The 17,529-nt window shown below is 58.8% G+C and overlaps 1 protein-coding gene across 1 annotated transcript; it reads right to left on the reverse strand.

Annotated features, from left to right (window-relative positions):
• Positions 1-10,899: 10,899 nt before the first annotated feature.
• MRPS23 (mitochondrial ribosomal protein S23) lies at positions 10,900-13,819 on the reverse strand. The gene is made up of 5 exons (XM_038157914.1): positions 13,667-13,819; positions 13,402-13,566; positions 11,965-12,042; positions 11,732-11,855; positions 10,900-11,286 (listed from the first exon to the last, which is right to left on the reverse strand). Exons 1-5 carry the CDS (start codon positions 13,717-13,719, stop codon positions 11,152-11,154), a joined length of 555 nt encoding a protein of 184 aa, XP_038013842.1. The 5' UTR covers positions 13,720-13,819; the 3' UTR covers positions 10,900-11,151.
• Positions 13,820-17,529: the final 3,710 nt, after the last annotated feature.

Here is a 17,529-nt window from a genome sequence, read left to right on the forward strand (position 1 = left end):
GCAGAAGCACAATATAAGGACACTCTCCTCACTTCCCAGCCGGGGGAAATAGATCTGGCTTGGACCTCGGCCAGGAGGGCTGCGAGTCCGGGCTCTGAAGAGAAGGTGATAACTTTACCAATTAAATATGGATGTGATTTTCCCCCCCTCTCCTCCCCTGGAATACTTCTGCACTGCCATTAGGGGATGATATAAAGACACAGGCCTCCTGGTGCAGCTTAATTGCTCCTATATAGAAAAATTATGAGCTCGGTGGCACTGCGCAAGGGCTGCCGTGGCCACTTGCTGCCTTATTAATAGGTGATAGCGACGTGTGTTTAATTCCTCTGCCCCAGGAAAAGCAGGGAGGCTGCAAAGCCCTGCTCAGCAAATACCTCAGCCCTGCTAAACTGCTCCACTGAACAGCGAGGGGCTGAGGACAGAGTTTATATTTAATCACACACTTAAAGGGTTTTGCTGAGCTGATGCTCGGTGCAGGGGAGACAGGATGCACTCCCAATTAAGTGATCTTTCATTCCCATATCCTTGAGTTTTTCTTTTTTATTGATACACGGCACAGACAAGGCTGTGCTTTGCAATCTGCTGCTCAAAGATTTTTGGTCCAGGGTGAAGCCTGGGCAAGCTGAGGACCAGAAAAAGCTGTTGTTTTAATGAGCATGGACCTCAGAATGGGCTGGGAGCAGAAGGGGCTCTGGGATAACTTCCCCTGGGATGGGGAGGGGGCAGAAATCACCTTCAGCACCCAGGGATGAGCAGGGACACCTTGCTTAGAGGTGAGCAGGAAGGAGTTGGCAGGGCAAAACACAAGGAGTTGGAAAGGTGGCCAAAGGATGCTGCCTGATATTTAATATATTATCATTATTACCACAGAATCAGGGAACGTTTTGGGTTGAAAGGGACCTTAAATCCCACCCAGTGCCACCCCTGCCATGGCAGGGACACCTTCCACTGTCCCAGGCTGCTCCAAGCCCTGTCCAGCCTGGCCTGGGACACTGCCAGGGATGCAGGAGCAGCCCCAGCTGCTCTGGGCACCCTGTGCCAGGGCCTGCCCACCCTCCCAGGGAGAAACCCTTCCCAATATCCACTTATTGCTATTCTTATTCAGCCTTTGGGAAAGCAGTATTACTGCAGGCTCTCAGCCTTTACCCCCCCAGCAGCCACCAAGCCCCTCCTAAAACCCCACATGTGCCCCTGCCTTCCAACAGCGTCCCTAGGAAGAAGCTTTTTCAAGGGGGAAGAAATTGGGCAGCACAAAAAGCAGGCGGGCAGGGGCAGCAGGGGGTTTGCCTTTGCTCCTGCCGGGGCTCCCAAGGTTGAGTTTCACCCCCGGGAAGCCACGGGGGGAGCGGCCGCCGCTAAATTGATGGCAACAGGAAAAGCTGCAGCCACAAATGGCTCGGGAAAAGGCGTGATGAGATGTGACTGCCCCGGGTGCCGGCAGCGCAGAGAGCAAAATGGGAAAAGACCACCTGGACGAAGAGAAAACGCTTCTGATTGCTCGGGGGAAAACGGAGTTAAAGATCATTGGAACGGACAAGGCAATCTGGCGCTGGGATTGATTCCAGGCCCAGGCGGGGCTGCCGAGTGGGGCATCCTCGGCCGGGGGGCACGGGGGACAAGGGGGGCACAGGGGACAAGGGGCTCCTGCCACCCCAGCCCAGCACTGGGGGAACAGGGCTCTCCCTGCCCAGCCCTGGCTCTGCCGGGAAGCAGCAGGCAACCAGACCAATTTGGGGAAGCACAATTTAGGGGTCACACAAGTTTTTGGGTGGGACAGGCCCCCGCATCTCCCCCCAGTCCAGGGACCTTGACCCCAAGTGATGCTCTGTGCTCTGGGTTCGCACAGCCAGAGGTTTTCTAAAGGTTGTGCAAAGGCTACCACCCAATTAACGTGCCCAATTAACGTGCCCAATTAACGTGCCCAATTAACGTGCCGGAGCAGCTCCAGCTCTGTCTGCCTCCTTTCCAAACCTGAAGGGCACCGGGCAGCTCCCCCACATCTGCCCCGATGCCTCAGTCCTGGAGCACACTCCAGCGGGGCCAGGGCAGAGGTGAAGGTAACAATAACGATGCGTCCATCTCCTCCACCTTGGGCGTTTTTAAGTCATCTCGTCTCAGAAATGAGCCCGTTCCAGCGTGGTGCATGACAACCTGTTGGGCCCTCTCGGCGCCGGGCAGACGGTGGGGCTGCGTTCACACATCACCTCGTGGAGCACAGACAGGCTGGGCCCCGTCCCTGCTCCGTGTCAAGGTCAGGGAATCGCAGAACGCTTTGGGCTGAAAGGGACATTAGAGATCATCTACTTCCAGCCCTCTGGAACTGCCGGGATTCCTCCCTGGCAGGGAGGGAGGAAGGTCACAGAGTGACCCAGCTTCCTCTCAGCGACCTGCCCGACACCTCTGACCTCCCGTGACACCAGAGGGGGCAGAGCCCCGGGAGGATGCAGATTCAGTCTGCTCTGGGTGCTGGCCAAACCTGCAGCAGCTCTGGAGCCAGCTGCAGGACAGCACTGTGTGCAGCACGCACAGAGATGGACCCTTGCAAAACAAGACACATCTCTTCAAACGCCCCTCCTCGTGTCATTAATTATGTCTCGGGTTACTAGACACAAGCAAATTAGGGTGATTTCCTCCCCAGCATCACGAGGTTTGCTATTCCCCTTCTCTCAGGCCTTCCATTAGCCTTTACAGATGATTTCCCTGTCAGGCTTGCCATGCCTGCTCACAGCTCCCCAGCATTCCAATCCACCCAATCTACGCTCATTGCAACTCCAAGTGCTCCACTAATTCCCCTCCTCACGTTGCAATTCCACATTCCCAAATACTGGGTGTAATGGCAGGAGCACTCCTGCCTCTGCCTCCAAATTAAATGAGCCAGGAGGAAAAACATTCGGAGACGTTTTCAGCCGAGCCTTTGTGGTTTGAAGGACGTTTTAAAGGCAGGGAACATAACCTGGCTCCTGCAGATGTTCACAAGGATTTCACCACGAGGAATTGCAAACAGGGGTTGGAGCAGAGCAAAGAAAGGGGTGAAGAAGATGTGACTTGCTTTTCCAGCCCTCCCTGTGCCCCACAGAGCAGGGCTGTATTTTTGGGGGCTGCCATCAGCAGCAAAGGGTGGAGCTCAAATAACCTTTTTAACCCAAGGAATTGCAAAACCAAGCACATTTTTTTAAAGCTGCCGTTTTGGAGAGCCCCTCAATAAAGGCACATGGAAAGCACCTGGAGAAGAGGCCGTGGCACTACAGAAATTCCCCCGGGGCTGCCCGTGTGCCCACCCTGCCCCACAGTGCCAGGAAGGAAAACAAACAGCAGCAGAAAGCAGAAAACTTCCAGTCTCTGCGCTGTTAATTATGATCTTACTTTGCACAGAGAAGCTGTCATTCAGGCGCCGGTAATGGATAGTTTCTATTTCAATTCTCCCTCCACCCTATTATCTTTTATAAATCCAGCCAGGCCGGTGATGGATTGATAAGGGCCGGTCCCGGCGGCTCGGCTCCCGCGCACACCCAACTTCTGTATCTTTTTAAATATTTCACTCGCTTGAGATCTTTATTTCACGTTTCGATTTCCTGTAGCACGGTGGATTTATCTTAGTCACCCAGACAAGTTGTCTCCGAGTCTCTCATCTTCTGCCCTCCCTACAGCCCGGGATAAATCCGGCCCTGGCGCCCCACGGACCGCGCCGGTCCCGGCCCAAAGGGGGCCAGGGAAGCCCCAGGCCGGCCACCAGCGGCGAGTTCAGTGCCCAGACCCCGCTCTGGCCCTGCCAAGGCGGCTCCAGCTCGGCTGGAAAAGCGTCGGGACAGCGGGGCCGGGGCAGCTGCTCGAAGCCCAGCCCGGGATGGCCCCGGGGCAGGCGGCCGTGCCAGCCAGCAGCCCTGCCAGCTCCCGGGCCGGCAGGCAGGGGCCATCCACACCGGGATGTGCTCATCCCCTCTAAAGCACAGCTTTTTGAATGTCCCACCAGCCGGGAGCAGAGGGAGCATGGCACGCTGCCAGGGGAGCGCACCCCGGGGAGGAGATGGGAGCGCTCAAACCGAAATAACAGCGGAGAAAAAACAGCAAACAGGTAAAGCCGAGTCACCTTCCCGCTGCCCTGCCCGTGGCAGCGCCGAGCGCGATCAGGCAGCACCCCCTGGTGCCACCGCGGCACCGGCACCGGAGCGCCGGGAGAGCGCGGCACGGGAAGGCACCGGAGAGCCGGGAGAGCTCGGCACGGGAAACCTGGAGAGACGGGAGAGAGCTGCCCGGGAAACCTGGAGAGCAGGGAGAGCGCGGCACGGGAAACCGGGAGAGACGGGAGAGCTCGGCACGGGAAACCGGGAGAGACGGGAGAGCTCGGCCCGGGAAGGCACCGGAGAGCCGGGAGAGAGCTGCCCATGAAACCTGGGGAGCCGGGAGAGAACTGCCCGGGAAACCTGGAGAGCCGGGAGAGCTCTGCCCATGAAACCTGGGGAGCCGGGAGAGCTCTGCCCGGGCTGGGGCTCGCCCCCCGCTCTCCCCGCAGGGACGCACAGGGATGCCCCGCAGAGCCAGCACAGCTCTCCTGCCTCGCTCCGAGCACAAAGCCGCTGCTCTGGGACCGTCCCCGGCCCTCCTGCCCAGGACCAAGGGAATCCAGGGGATTTCCCTCCTGGGGAGCAGCTCTGGTTCGTGGCAGGACACGGAGCTCGGGCCCGCTCCTCTCCCCAGCTCTTGGGGTGATTTCCTCCCCCAGGATCAAACCCAGCAGCGGGCCACCCAGGAACTCCATCTGCAGGAAGGTGATTTATCTCCAGGGGAAGCCATGGAAATTCCCAAACGCTCTTAAATATCCATTTTCTGGCTCTAAACCATCAGTAAGTTGCCAGCTGGGGAATGCATTTGTCTGCTCCCCTCTGTGTATTTTCTGCTTTTCATTATAATTTGCTAAATAATACATTACAATGAGTTATTTATCACACTCAGCCCCTTCACGATGCCTCCTCCATGGCGGGGAATTTCACCCGTAAATCAGACACACAAATGTCTGCTGGCATGGCTGCAGGTTTAACCCTGCCCCAGCACCCTCCACCTGCCCCAGCAGCTCCCAGCTCTGCTGGGAGCCACCACGGGCTTCAACGACAGCCAGCCCAGGGAAAAGGGACAAGCTCCAGCACTGGGAGTGACCAGAGGCACAGCAGGGACACCTGCAGAGCCCCCGGGCTCCTGGGGACTGTGAGCACGGAGCTTGGCCAGCTCCAGGTTGTCACTGCTGGGAAATGAGACAAGGACAGTGCTCATCTTCAGCAGGAACACCGGGAGGGAAAATTTATGATCCCTCCTTTCCAAGTCGCCGTGTCCCTCCCTTTGAAACAAATTGGTTTGCAAATATGGATTAATTTAACTTCACACAACAGCATCCGGGCCCACAGATTGGGAAAGTCAAGGCATGGAAGGGAAAATTTCAAAAAAGCAGAACTAGGAACAAAACCCTCTCTCCGTGCTTTAACTACAAAATCATCTTTCCTCATTAGCAGCTAATCAGAACTACCAGAGGGGAAGAGATTACAGACAGGGCGGAGAGGGGAGTAACTCACAGAAATACAGACATCAGAGCAGATTTTCATTTATTTACCCATTTATCACAGTGAGTCACAGGCTTCGAGTTCATGAGTCTGCATCAGCCTTGCAGGATTTTGGGATGCAATCTCCCGAATCTCAAAAGCCAACGGGTCACAGCCACGTGCCATCTCAGGAAGGAGAAAATCAGCACTTTGGGGTTGGTCAGGGGAAGTCTGAGATTGCTTTGCCTGCTGGATTAAAACGAGCCTCTAATCTTCCCTGCCAGCTCCTAATCTCCCCGGGAGCCCAGATGCCTTATCTGGAACCTGCTCCGTGGAGAGCAGCCCAGGTTGGCAGCTCTGGGATGGCATCCAGCGGCCCTGGGAGCCGGGCAGGGGCAGCCAGGGGAGCCGAGGTGCCCCAGGGTGCCCCGTGCTGCCCCAGCCAGCGGGGCTGCCCTGAGCACCAGCACCAAACCTGGGCAGTTGTTCCTCAGCTGAGCAGCTCCAGAACGAGCCCTGCAGCCCTTCTGCTCCTCCACACACCTCTGTGTGCTTGGACACCAAAATAAACCACCAGCAGCTCGGGGGCCTTTTCCCCTCCCTGTTTTTCCCCAAAATTATTTGCAAGAAGCCAAGAGCTGCATTTACCCGAGGCAGGGAATGCCTCGTTCAGAGCTTTCCTTTCTCTCCGTCGTTCATCCCAGCTCTGCACAAGTGAGGAGAGGCTCCCACACCTGAGCACCACCCCTGACACTGCCCTGGGCTGGCCCAAGGTCCCCGTGGGTCACAGCAGCCCCGGGATGTCCCACAGGGCTCCGCCTGCTCAGAGCGTTCCCTGGGCATTCCCAGCCCACGCTGGGAAACGAGGAACGTGTTTTCAAATCAGAGCAGGAAATGGTGTCTTTGTGTCAGGCAAGTGGAAGAAATCCAGGACCAAGAGACTGCAGAGCCTTTCCACTTCAGACAGCAGGTGCTCTCCAAGATGTGGTTATGGCAACAAAATAAATGATGGATAATTGCTTTTGTGACAACTTGCCAATTAAATTAGACTCAGCAGAATAACATAATGACAATTTGTTATGCTCTGGTGGGCACTAACACACCAATCATAATTAAATGCTATGACTGAAATAGAATGCTGCTGTACACAGGAATATATAACCCCAATTCCCTCCCAGTGAAACATTATAGGTTCAGACTTGATTTCAATTTCTGGAGGATAATAGCATTAGCGCACATCAGAATGAGCTTGCAGTATGCAGAGAGGCAGCAGCAGCAGCACAGGGACACGCAGAGCCAAGGGCAGCTGAGCCACCGGCTCCTGCGGGACCCCCCGGCAGCGGGGACAGCCCAAACCACTGCTGGGGCTGGGGGATTTCAAACCTCGGGCTGGGGGAGAGACCCTGGGAGTGACCCTGGCTTCAGGGAGAGACCCTGGGAGTGACCCTGGGAGTGACCCTGGCTTCAGGGAGAGACCCCGGCCCCGGGGAGAGACCCTGGCCCCGGGGGAGCAGCCCCACTGCAGACACTGAGGCCAGAGCTCATCGGGATGGGGCCGCAGGGGTTTCTTGGGGCAGCATTTCCCTTTCTGCCCCTGCACAGCAGCCCCTGGCAGCCAGGCCGGGCGGTGGGACGCACACAGGGGGTGCCAAAGGGGCCGTGGCTGCCATCCCTGGGTCACAGCTGACCCACGAGGGGGTCAGGCCCTGCCAGGACAACATTTACTGGTGAGACAGCAGCAGCTCTGTCGCTGCTGAGCTCAGCCCGCTGCTCCCACTGGTTTGCTCAGTTTGCTCTGACCCTCCTGCTGCTCTGCTCTGCCCAGAGGAGCTGAGTGCTGCACCTGACACAGCCCAGAACTCTCCGGCCAGGAATTTCTGTGCCATGGACATTGCTGGTGCTGCAGAAGCAAAACTCTGCAAAAAGCACCAAACCCAACTGGTTGAAAAGCCCCAGTTCAGAGCCAGGACCAGGCAGGAGGCAGAACTGACACTGCCCGGGTCCTGCAAAGCAGGAGCCACTTCTGTGCCACCCCCTCTCCAGGGTGAGACCCGGCACATCAGAGCCAGCGCCCTGCTCTGGTTCCACAGCCATTTTCCTGACAGACACAGACTTCTGGAATATTCCAAAGCTCCAAACGGGGCAGGTTTGAGGACCAAATGTGTGTGCTCAGCAGGGCTGGGCAGAGGCACATCCCAGAGGATTCCACAGAGTGGCAATGCCAACAATTTTATATCTTACTTGGGGCCATGTTCTTTAACCACTAAACCCTTTATTTATTATCTGCCTCGGTGAAGCTCGGCGTTGGCAAGGTCAGATCACCTGTTTTTCCAGCAAAGCTGATGAATTATTTTGGCTGCTCCAGACATTAGGCCTGATCCTATTAAATCCTTAGTTCCCCTGCCCTCAACACATACCAGGGGATAATCCACGGCCCAGGAACACGTGAGGGGGCTGAGCAGGGCTCTGGGGGCAGCTGCCCGTGGGTTCAAACAGAGCCCAAGCTCAGAGCCCAGCTCTGCAGCCCTGACCAGAGGGACTGCAGGTGTTTGTTCCAGCAGGACACCTCTGCACTGTCTGGGGAAACATCGGTGCAAGGAACGCTGCAGTACCCCTGGGACATTCCTCCAGTCACCCCTGCACTCTGCCAGAGGGCAGGCAGCTCTGCACCCCAAAACCCAGCCCACATTTTTGGGACCTGGCCCTGCAGAACCTGCAGCCTGGCTGTGCAAGGCGTTCCCTGCCCGCTGTCTTTGGAGCCTCAGGAGCCAGGGCTCGGTGTAAGCGACACCTCGGCATTTAAAGTCGCTGCAAATATCCCGGCAGCCAGCGGCAGGAGCTGCGCCGAGCCCTCGGGAGGAAGGTCGGGAATCGGCTCGGGAAAGGTCACCGGGCTGCCCGGGCGGCGACCGCCGCTCTGCGGGCAGGACCGAGCGTCCCGATGGCGCTGCGGGGACATCACCGGACCGCAGGAGCTGTCCCGGGCACGGGGACACAGCCCTGGAGCCCCCGGAGCAGCCTCTGCCCTGCAGGACAGGGATCCCCGCTCCCCGGCGCTCTCCATCACCCGCGGCAGCTGCCCCGGAGCATCCCCCGCTGCCTCCCAGGGCAAGCCGCGATGCCTCTGCAGACTTTTCCTGGCCGAAGCCGGACTCGCAGCTCGCCTGCGGGAGCCCGGAGAGGCTGCGGGGCCCGGCAGGAGCCGCGGCCGCCGCTCGGTGCCGGGAGCGCGGAGCGCGGCTCCCACCTAGCGGGGAGCGCCGGGGGACCGGGGGCTGCCCGACCGCTCCTGCTGCCGGGAGAAGGCCCCGACAGTGACAAATCGGCCCCCGGCTGCTGCCCACAAGGTCTTAATTAAATTCCCGCAGTCCCAGCAGGTCCCGACCGTCAGCATCGCCCTCGAACGCGGCCCCCGAGCGCCGCGCAGACCCGCTGCTTTAACTGGCTCTGTCTGAACTGCACCAAAGGCTCCGGCTCGCATCCCTGACCCCGCGGGATCCCCGACACCCACCAGACACAGCAAACCCACGGCGCCGAGCCTTCCAACCCCTCCTCCATCACCCACAGCCTGCCCGGGGCCGGCTCTGCCCGGGCAGCTCCAGCAGAGCATTCCCACATTCACACCCCGGCACGACCCCTGCTCGCCCTCCCCTCCACCGAAGCACGGGGTCCCGCACAGATTTCCAGCCTCTCCCGCTCGCTTGGCCGCGTACCTGTTCCAGGAGTCCGAGGCGAACTCGGCAGGGCAGCAGGAGCCGCCGGGGCAGGAGCGGGGCCGGGCACGGAGCTCACCCGCAGCTCCTCACAGCCACGGCCCCTGCCCTTCCCCGGCCGGGGCTTGGCTCCCCGGACACGAGGCACTCACCCCAAACCCCCTCAGCCGGGGCTTGGCTCCCCGGGCAGGAGACACTCGCCCCAAACCCCCTCAGCTGCGGCCGTCGCTGTGGCCACGGTAATTAACGAGCTACAGCTGGCCCCCATCACTGTCCCAGGTGAGCTGCAGCTGGTCCCCATCACCGTCCCAGGTGAGCTGCAGCTGGTCCCCGTCACTGTCCCAGGTGAGCTGCAGCTGGCCCCCATCACTGTCCCAGGTGAGCTGCAGCTGGCCCCCATCACCGTCCCAGGTGAGCTGCAGCTGGTCCCCATCACTGTCCCAGGTGAGCTGCAGCTGGCCCCCATCACCGTCCCAGGTGAGCTGCAGCTGGTCCCCATCACTGTCCCAGGTGAGCTGCAGCTGGCCCCCATCACTGTCCCAGGTGAGCTGCAGCTGGTCCCCATCACCGTCCCAGGTGAGCTGCAGCTGGCCCCCATCACTGTCCCAGGTGAGCTGCAGCTGGCCCCCATCACTGTCCCAGGTGGTTGCGGGCAGGAAAAGCCCCTGAGGGGTCTCAGGTCAGCGCCCCAGGTCACAGCTGCCCCCAGGGCAAACCCAAAGAGAGGAGGGAGGTTGGTTTGTTTGTTTGTTTGTTTTCAACGCAAAATAAAACCAATTCCAAGTTTCTCCTTGCCTCTCTGCACAGCAGCACACCCCAGGGCTGTGCGAGGGCTCTAAAGATGTTCTTGCTGGATCTGGAGATGGATCAGTGCTAAAACAGACCTTTGCTCTTTGTAACAACCCCCTGAGAGGGTTTAACTCTTCTACGAGAGCAGACTGGGAGTGAAGTTTGACCTTGGGAGGGTGACTGATCAATTCTGCTGCAATCACATTGCTGCCAGGAGTGAAGCGGGGCACAGAAACCAAACCAGGGCCGTTTTGCACCCTGCTTGTCACTGCCAGCGAGCCCTCCTGCAGCCCAGCAGCTCCAGCCCGGGCAGGCAGAGAGGGCCTGGACGCCACTCACACCTGTGAGTGAGGGTGGTGCCAGTCCGGGGTTGTAAAGAATCACAAACGAAACAAAACCACCAAAAATCTCAAAGAAAAGACTCAAAACGGTTTTTCACAGAGCCCGAGCCAAAACGTTTAATGAAAGATCAGGCAGGCACTGGGTGTGCAGGCACGGGAAGAGCTCCCTCCTAGTCCCAGGAGGGTTGGTTGTTGTTTTTGTCCCTGCCAGATTGCCAGTGACTGCTCCTAAGCAGCATCACCTTCCTCCCGTTTCCACACTTCCCAGGTGGCCAATTTCACCAGGAGCCACCAAAACCTGCCAACTCCCCATTTTCTGCTACTGCCACCCCTCATCCCGCTCTGAACCCGAGCAAATGAGGGGATGGGCAGAGCACGTCGTGGCACTTCTATAAATAGCACCCTTCCTCAGTCAGCTATAGAAAGATGACACTGCAGACAGCTGCTGGAACACATCAAACAGGATCTGCATTGCCCCAGCAGGAAACAGCTGCACTGCTGCTCACCAGACACCTGAACAGGCAGAACTTCCAGCTTGTAAGGGAAATGGTTTAATTCTCCACTTTCACACTCGGTATTTTCCAACTCAGTTTCAGAAAACAGTCGTGAACATTAAAACAAAATAAGATTTTCTGTGATTTTATCAGCGTGGAGCTGGACAGAGCAGAACACGTGTGCCATGGACAAGCCTGGAGGGCACCAGGATCCCGTTCCTCGGGGCACTGTCCCCAAAGAGGGCTGGAGGGGGCTCCTGGCAGGGGACAGGGCCCAGCAGGGCTGTCAGGAGGGACAGGGATTCTCCTTCTGTGTCGCTGCCTGCTCTGGGGGCTGCTCCTCCCCGTCCTTCCTCTTCTGCAGCTCGCCCAGCACGGCCTGGAGCTGGGGCTGCCAGGCAGGATCCCTGGATGCAGCACCCTGCAGGGAAGGACAGCAGAGATCACGTGAAGCAGGGTGGGAAAAGCTTCAGGAGGGAGGCTGAGGAGAGCAGCAGCCCTCTGAGAGCCGAGTTCATGCTGACATTGCTGTCAGCACATTCCCAGAGAGGCTGCTGACCTCCAGCTACAACACGGACAAATTGAAGCCACAACAGCAAACAGAGTTCCAAATGCTTCACACAGATGCACCGTGGATTACTGGAATGGTTATCAGTTCCACCTCCAGAAAAACAGCTTTTCTGACCCCCGAGGGCCTCAGCCTTGGCCAGACCCGTTGATGGTCTGGAGGACAGTGTTCTCTGCCCAGCAGAGGCACTTTGATCCCATCGGGTGTGCCTGCTGTGCTGAGGGCTTCACTCACACCCCTGGCAGGGGAGCTCCCTCAACCCAGCAGCCAGGGAACGCTGTGCCCATCTCATACTCACTTTATCCACTCCTCTTCTCTGTAGGAGGATGCCACTGGCTAAAAGGGCTTTTCCTGTTTCTTCAAACAATCTCTCCTCTTCAATCTTCCCCTCCTCCTTCAGTTCATTGTATTTCTCCACAAACCTGGGTTGCAAAGCTGCTGTTTCACACTCCCAGAAGCTGCTCTGGCTCCCTGGCTGCAGGGGAGCAGGGGGCAGCCCCAGGAACATTCCTGCTTTGACCATCACCTTACCTCTGGCAGGTGGATTTGAAGTTCAGCTGGGTCAGGTCGAAGGGCTTGGGGCCATTGCCATAAACTCTGTAAAACCTCCTGCTCGGGAGAGGAAACTGCTCAGATCTGGCACTGAGCCAGGAGCAAAGGGGCAGCAGCAGGGTCAGGACACGGAGGGCAGGAAGAGCGTGCACAGCACTGCTCCTCCTTCCACAGCAGCCTCTGTGGGGCTGGCAGCGCCCAGGACAGGGCGGGGAGCCCCGGGGACACTGCCAGGCGTCCCTGCCACAGCAGGGCTGGCACTGGGCAGCCTTCAGGGCCCCTGGCACCCCAAACCTGGCTGGGATTCTACAGAGCTTCTTTGTAAACTGCGCTGGTAAATTCATTGATCACAGCAGCCATGGAGCTCTGTGCTGGGCAGGGCCCAGGGAGCCGCCAGCTCCGTGAGGAACATGGGGCAGGGCAGGAAAACCACCCTGATTTATCCCAAAAAACACTGTGATTTATACCCAAAACCACCCTGATTTATCCCCAAAACTACCCCCATTTATATCCCAAAAACCACCCTGATTCATCCCAAAACCCACCCTGATTTATCCCAAAACTACCCCCATTTATATCCCAAAAACCACCCTGATTCATCCCAAAACCCACCCTGATTTATCCCAAAACTACCCCCATTTATATCCCAAAAACCACCCTGATTTATCCCAAAACCCACCCTGATTTATCCCCAAAACTACCCCCATTTATATCCCAAAAACCACCCTGATTTATCCCCAAACCCACCCTGATTTATCCCAAAACTACCCCCATTTATATCCCAAAAACCACCCTGATTTATCCCAAAACCACCCCCATTTATCCCCAAAAAAACACCCTGATTTATTCCCAAAACCATCCCCATTTATCCCAAAAATCATCCTGATTTATCCCAAAAAACACCTCGGTTTATTAAAAAAATCCCCACCCCGATTTATTCAAAAAACCACCCAGATTTATTAAAGAAACCACCCCGATTTATCCCAAAAAACCCACCCCCATTTACCCCAAAAACCACCTCGATTTATTAAAAAAACCCATTGATTTATCCTAAAGACCACCCCCATTTATCCCAAAAAACACCCCATTAAATAAAACCCCTCAATTTATCCCAAAAACCACCTTGATTCATTAAAAAAAAGACACCCCGATTTATTAAAAAACCCCACCCCAGTTAATTAAAAAGAACCCACCCCGATTTATTCCAAAAAACACCCCGATTTATTAAATAAAAATAAACATTTACCCAAACCCCCGATTTACCCCAACCCCCGGTGTACCGAACCCCCGGTGTACCGAACCCCCGGTGTCCCCAAGTCCCGGTGTCCCCAAGCCCCGGGTGACCGAACCCCCGGTGTACCGAACCCCCGGTGTACCGAACCCCCGGTGTCCCCCAGCCCCGGTGAGCGAACCCACGCCCGCACGGTGTCCTCCCGGTAGAGCACGGCGCCGATGGGGTCCCGGCCGCCGTAGCGCGGCCGCGGCACGCGGTACACGGGCTCCCGCAGCGGCGGGAAGGCGGCGTACACGTCCAGCCACAGCGGCTTCTCCAGCAGCCCGATGCGCACCAGGTTCCGCGCCCTGCGGGCGACACGCGGCTCAGGGCGGGGCTCGGCGGGCCGCGCTCACGGACAACCGGGAACCGGCCGAGCCCCCCCCGGAGCCGGCTGAGCCCGCGCACCGGCTGAACACGCTGCCGATCTTCTGCGTGCGGCTCCCGGCCGTGGCGGCCATGGCGGCCCCGCTGCCCGGAAGCGGAAGCGGAAACGGAACCGGAACCGGAGCGGCCGCCAGGGCACGCGGCAGAGCGCCGAGCGGCGGCGGGAGAGGGTGCCCAGGCAGCGCCAGCCGATGGCCGAGCCGGGTGGCCCCCATCCCTGTGGCGCTGTCGCGACAGACGGGAGCGGCCCCGCTGTGTCCCGACAGCCCCGGCACCAGCCCGGGCAGCGCCAGCAGTGCCGGGGCTCGGGGCAGCCTCGTCTCCTGGTGTTTGCTGGTGCGGTGTCAGAGTGGCTGGGCCCACAGGCATGTCCCGCTGCTGTGCCCAGTGTCACCCTCACAGTGCCACCCTCACAGTGTCACCCTCACAGTGCCACCCCACAGTGCCCCCCTCACAGTGCCACCGCCACAGTGCCACCGCCACAGTGCCACCCTCACAGTGCCACCCCACAGTGCCACCCCACAGTGTCACCCTCACAGTGCCCCCCTCACAGTGCCACCCTCACAGTGCCACCCCACAGTGTCACCCTCACAGTGGCACCCTCACAGTGCCCCCCTCACAGTGCCCCCCTCACAGTGCCACCGCCACAGTGTCACCCCCACAGTGCCACCCCACAGTGCCACCCTCACAGTGCCCCCCTCACAGTGTCACCCCACAGTGCCACCCCACAGTGTCACCCTCACAGTGTCACCCCACAGTGCCACCCCTCACAGTGTCACCCTCACAGTGCCACCCCACAGTGCCACCCCACAGTGCCACCCCACAGTGTCACCCTCACAGTGCCACCCCACAGTGCCACCCCACAGTGTCACCCTCACAGTGCCACCCTCACAGTGCCACCCCACAGTGCCACCCCACAGTGTCACCCCCCACAGTGCCACCCCACAGTGCCACCCCCACAGTGCCACCCCCACAGTGCCACCCCTCTCCTGCCAAGAGAGCGATTCCACAGGGAGCTGCTGGGGCAGGCCCTGGCCTCCGCGCTCCCCACCAGGCTGCCTCCAGCCTTTCCCTGCTTTTGACATTTAAGGCAAGAATGGCCTGACTCTTTCCAGGCTGTTCTTTCACAGGGAAGGTTCCCGAGGCGCACGTGAGGCTGGAAAGCTCGGATCCTGCTGGGAAATGAAAGCTGGCACAGGACGGGGGGGTCTGTGCTGTCCCTGCAAGGGAGGGGGATGCTCTGTGTGCCCCCCGGCCCTGCCACTGCCCCCAGGGCTGCTTCCCCAGGGGTGGGCCATTGGGTTATTGAGGAAACCACCGGACACAAACTCAGCCCCTTCAGGAGCAGCAAACCAGGGCAGATTTGGGGCGTTTGCATCTGAGGGGCACAGCTGGAGCTGGGCTGGAGCTGCCCCTTCCTCCCCAGCCCCCTTTCTTTCTTCTTCCCCCTGTAAAGAGCAGAAAAATATACAGTGTTAAAAAATACACAGCGTTAAGAGTACAACAGGACTTTATTATAGGAATTACTATTAAACATCTTTAAGAAAAAAAATCACTTATGGAAATAAATTCTAAAATAGCCACACTCACAAACGTCACAGATCAGTTTGTTTTGTTCTTTCGAAACCTTTCTGTAGAGAAATGATACAAACATCACTGAGAATTGTACAATTTTATGTAAGAAACACATTTTGGCTCCCGAGACGGGTTTGTGGCCTTTCCACTCCATAGACCTGATTTTTGTTTTTTTACAGGACACAAAAACCCCCTCTCCACCTCCATTAAAATGATGCTTTGTGCCTCCAGGATATTTTGACACGGCTCCAGAGCGACATCCCCCAGAGGCTGTGCCTGGCCTGGGATGTTTAAGGGCAATTTTTTGGGTGGTGGTGGTGACCAAGCCATGCCCAGAGCCCTGTGCCAGGCCTGGGTGGCCGTGGAGCTTTTGGTGCAGGGTCAGAGCCAGCAGGGCTGGGCACTGGCACCCACCTGTGCTGTCCCCTGCCCAGCTCCCAGCCCCAGCCGCCCTTCCTCGCTGTCCCTCTCTCAGGGGGAGCAGAGGGGACGAGCTCAGGCAGAGCGCAGAGGCAGCTGCTGGCCCGGGGCTGCTCCACCAGCACACCTCGGCTGGCTGGCAGAGGTGACCCAGGTGTCACTCAAGGAGCAGCCTGGGAGGAGGGACAGTGTCCCCTCTTTGCCCAGCTGCTGCCAGAGCTGGCAGCGCACAGGACTGGCGTGTGGCTCTGTGCCAGCCTCCCCAGGACAGCTGAACCCATCTCCCGTGGCAGGACCCAGCCCAGCCCGGCCCAGCCCAGCCCTCGGGCCAGCAGCTCCCGGTCCCAGAGCAGAATTCCCCTCCCGGCGCTGGTGCTTCCTGCGCCCATGGAAACGTCGCTGAGAGGCGCTGGAATGGTGACAGGCTGAGCCGCTTCCAAGTTTGATTTTCTTCCAAATATGCAGAGCTGCTTTGGACTGGGGAGGAGTAACGGCAGCCTCCCGGGGCCCCCCGGGCCAGGGAAGGAGCCCTCCTTCTCCTCAGCTCTCTCAGGATGGGAGTCCCACCCAGGGACTAAAGGATTTTCCGTTCCTTGATTCCCCCTTAGCCCCTGGCGCCCTGAGCCAGGTGCTCCTCCAGCCCCACGTCCTACCCTGGGCAGGGCAGGGCAGGGCAGGGCAGCCTGGGGCATCCTGTGCCCTTGCAGCACTCCTGACAGTCGGGCACACCACCAGGAGCAGGGGTGGGACAGCCAGCGTGGCTTGGGGTGGCCTAACCTGTCACCGTGCTGCCACGACTCAGGATTGCTCTTGCATCCTTCAAAAGCAAAGGAGAGGACACCAAAACCGGTATGGGCTGGGTGGGGTGGGAATTCCGCTGCTTTGATTTTTAGGAAGCCAAAGCTTGCTGGCATCCCAGGGCGCTCCCAGCCCACGGCACCTGCCCTGGCCCTCGGCACCCCAGAACTCGTCTGAGCACCGGTGCTGCGGGAGAGATTTGTGCTACGGAGACACCACACAGGCCCTGCAGCCCCAGACACCTGGAGACAGCCCCAGACACCTGGAGACAGCCCTGCCCCTGGCCAGGAACCAGGAGAAAGTGAAGCTCACGGGATGGCCCCGATCCCCAGCAGGGCTGGAGGGGACGACAGCAGCGCTCAACAGGTGCAGCAGCTGCAGCGCCGCCGGGGGAGGAAATCTTGGCGTCCACTTCAAAGGCACGCGGGCTCCGTGGGGATTGAAGAGGAGCCTGCCGGGAGCCAGCGCCTGCAAGGGGGACTTTTGTTACCAAACCCTGCGGAGAGGCAGGGAAAACAGTTGCGTGAGTGTTTGATGGCTGGGGCTTCTGCGTCTGCCGCCTTCACAGCTCCAATCCTGCAACATTTGTGCTGGTTGGCAGGAGCCAGAGAGTGAAACAGGCACGTCTAGAGCCACCTCCTGCATTTGGCAGGGAGCGTTGTGCCGATAAAGGAGAAGAAAATGTGCTGGCGGGAGCGAATTCTGACTTTACGCTCGTCACTCATTACTTACACAGCGAAGGAATTTGTTTATGTAATTATTTTTAGCCTGACAGCATCTCCGAGAGCTGCAGGATTCCGGCGCTGCGGGCACGAGGAAGGGGCTCTGCTCCTGCCCCGCACCAAACCCAGCAGTGCCCCCGAGCCCTGGTACAAACTCTGTGCTGGAAACACCTCCACCAGCCCTGCCAGCCCCTGGCCTGGGCTTTGCCTCTCACCTACGGCGGGGGCATCCCTGGAGCTCTGGGAGCACCCCCAGCACCCCACACCCGGCGGGACGTGTCCTGCTCCACCAGTGAGGGCCAACCTGGTGTGAAATCCAGCCCTCGGTGCTGCCCCGCGGCGGCACAAAGCTTCCCGACTTCAAGGCAG

The sequence above is a fragment of the Motacilla alba genome, chromosome 19 (assembly GCF_015832195.1).
Source record: "Motacilla alba alba isolate MOTALB_02 chromosome 19, Motacilla_alba_V1.0_pri, whole genome shotgun sequence".
Taxonomy (NCBI): Eukaryota; Metazoa; Chordata; class Aves; order Passeriformes; family Motacillidae; genus Motacilla; species Motacilla alba.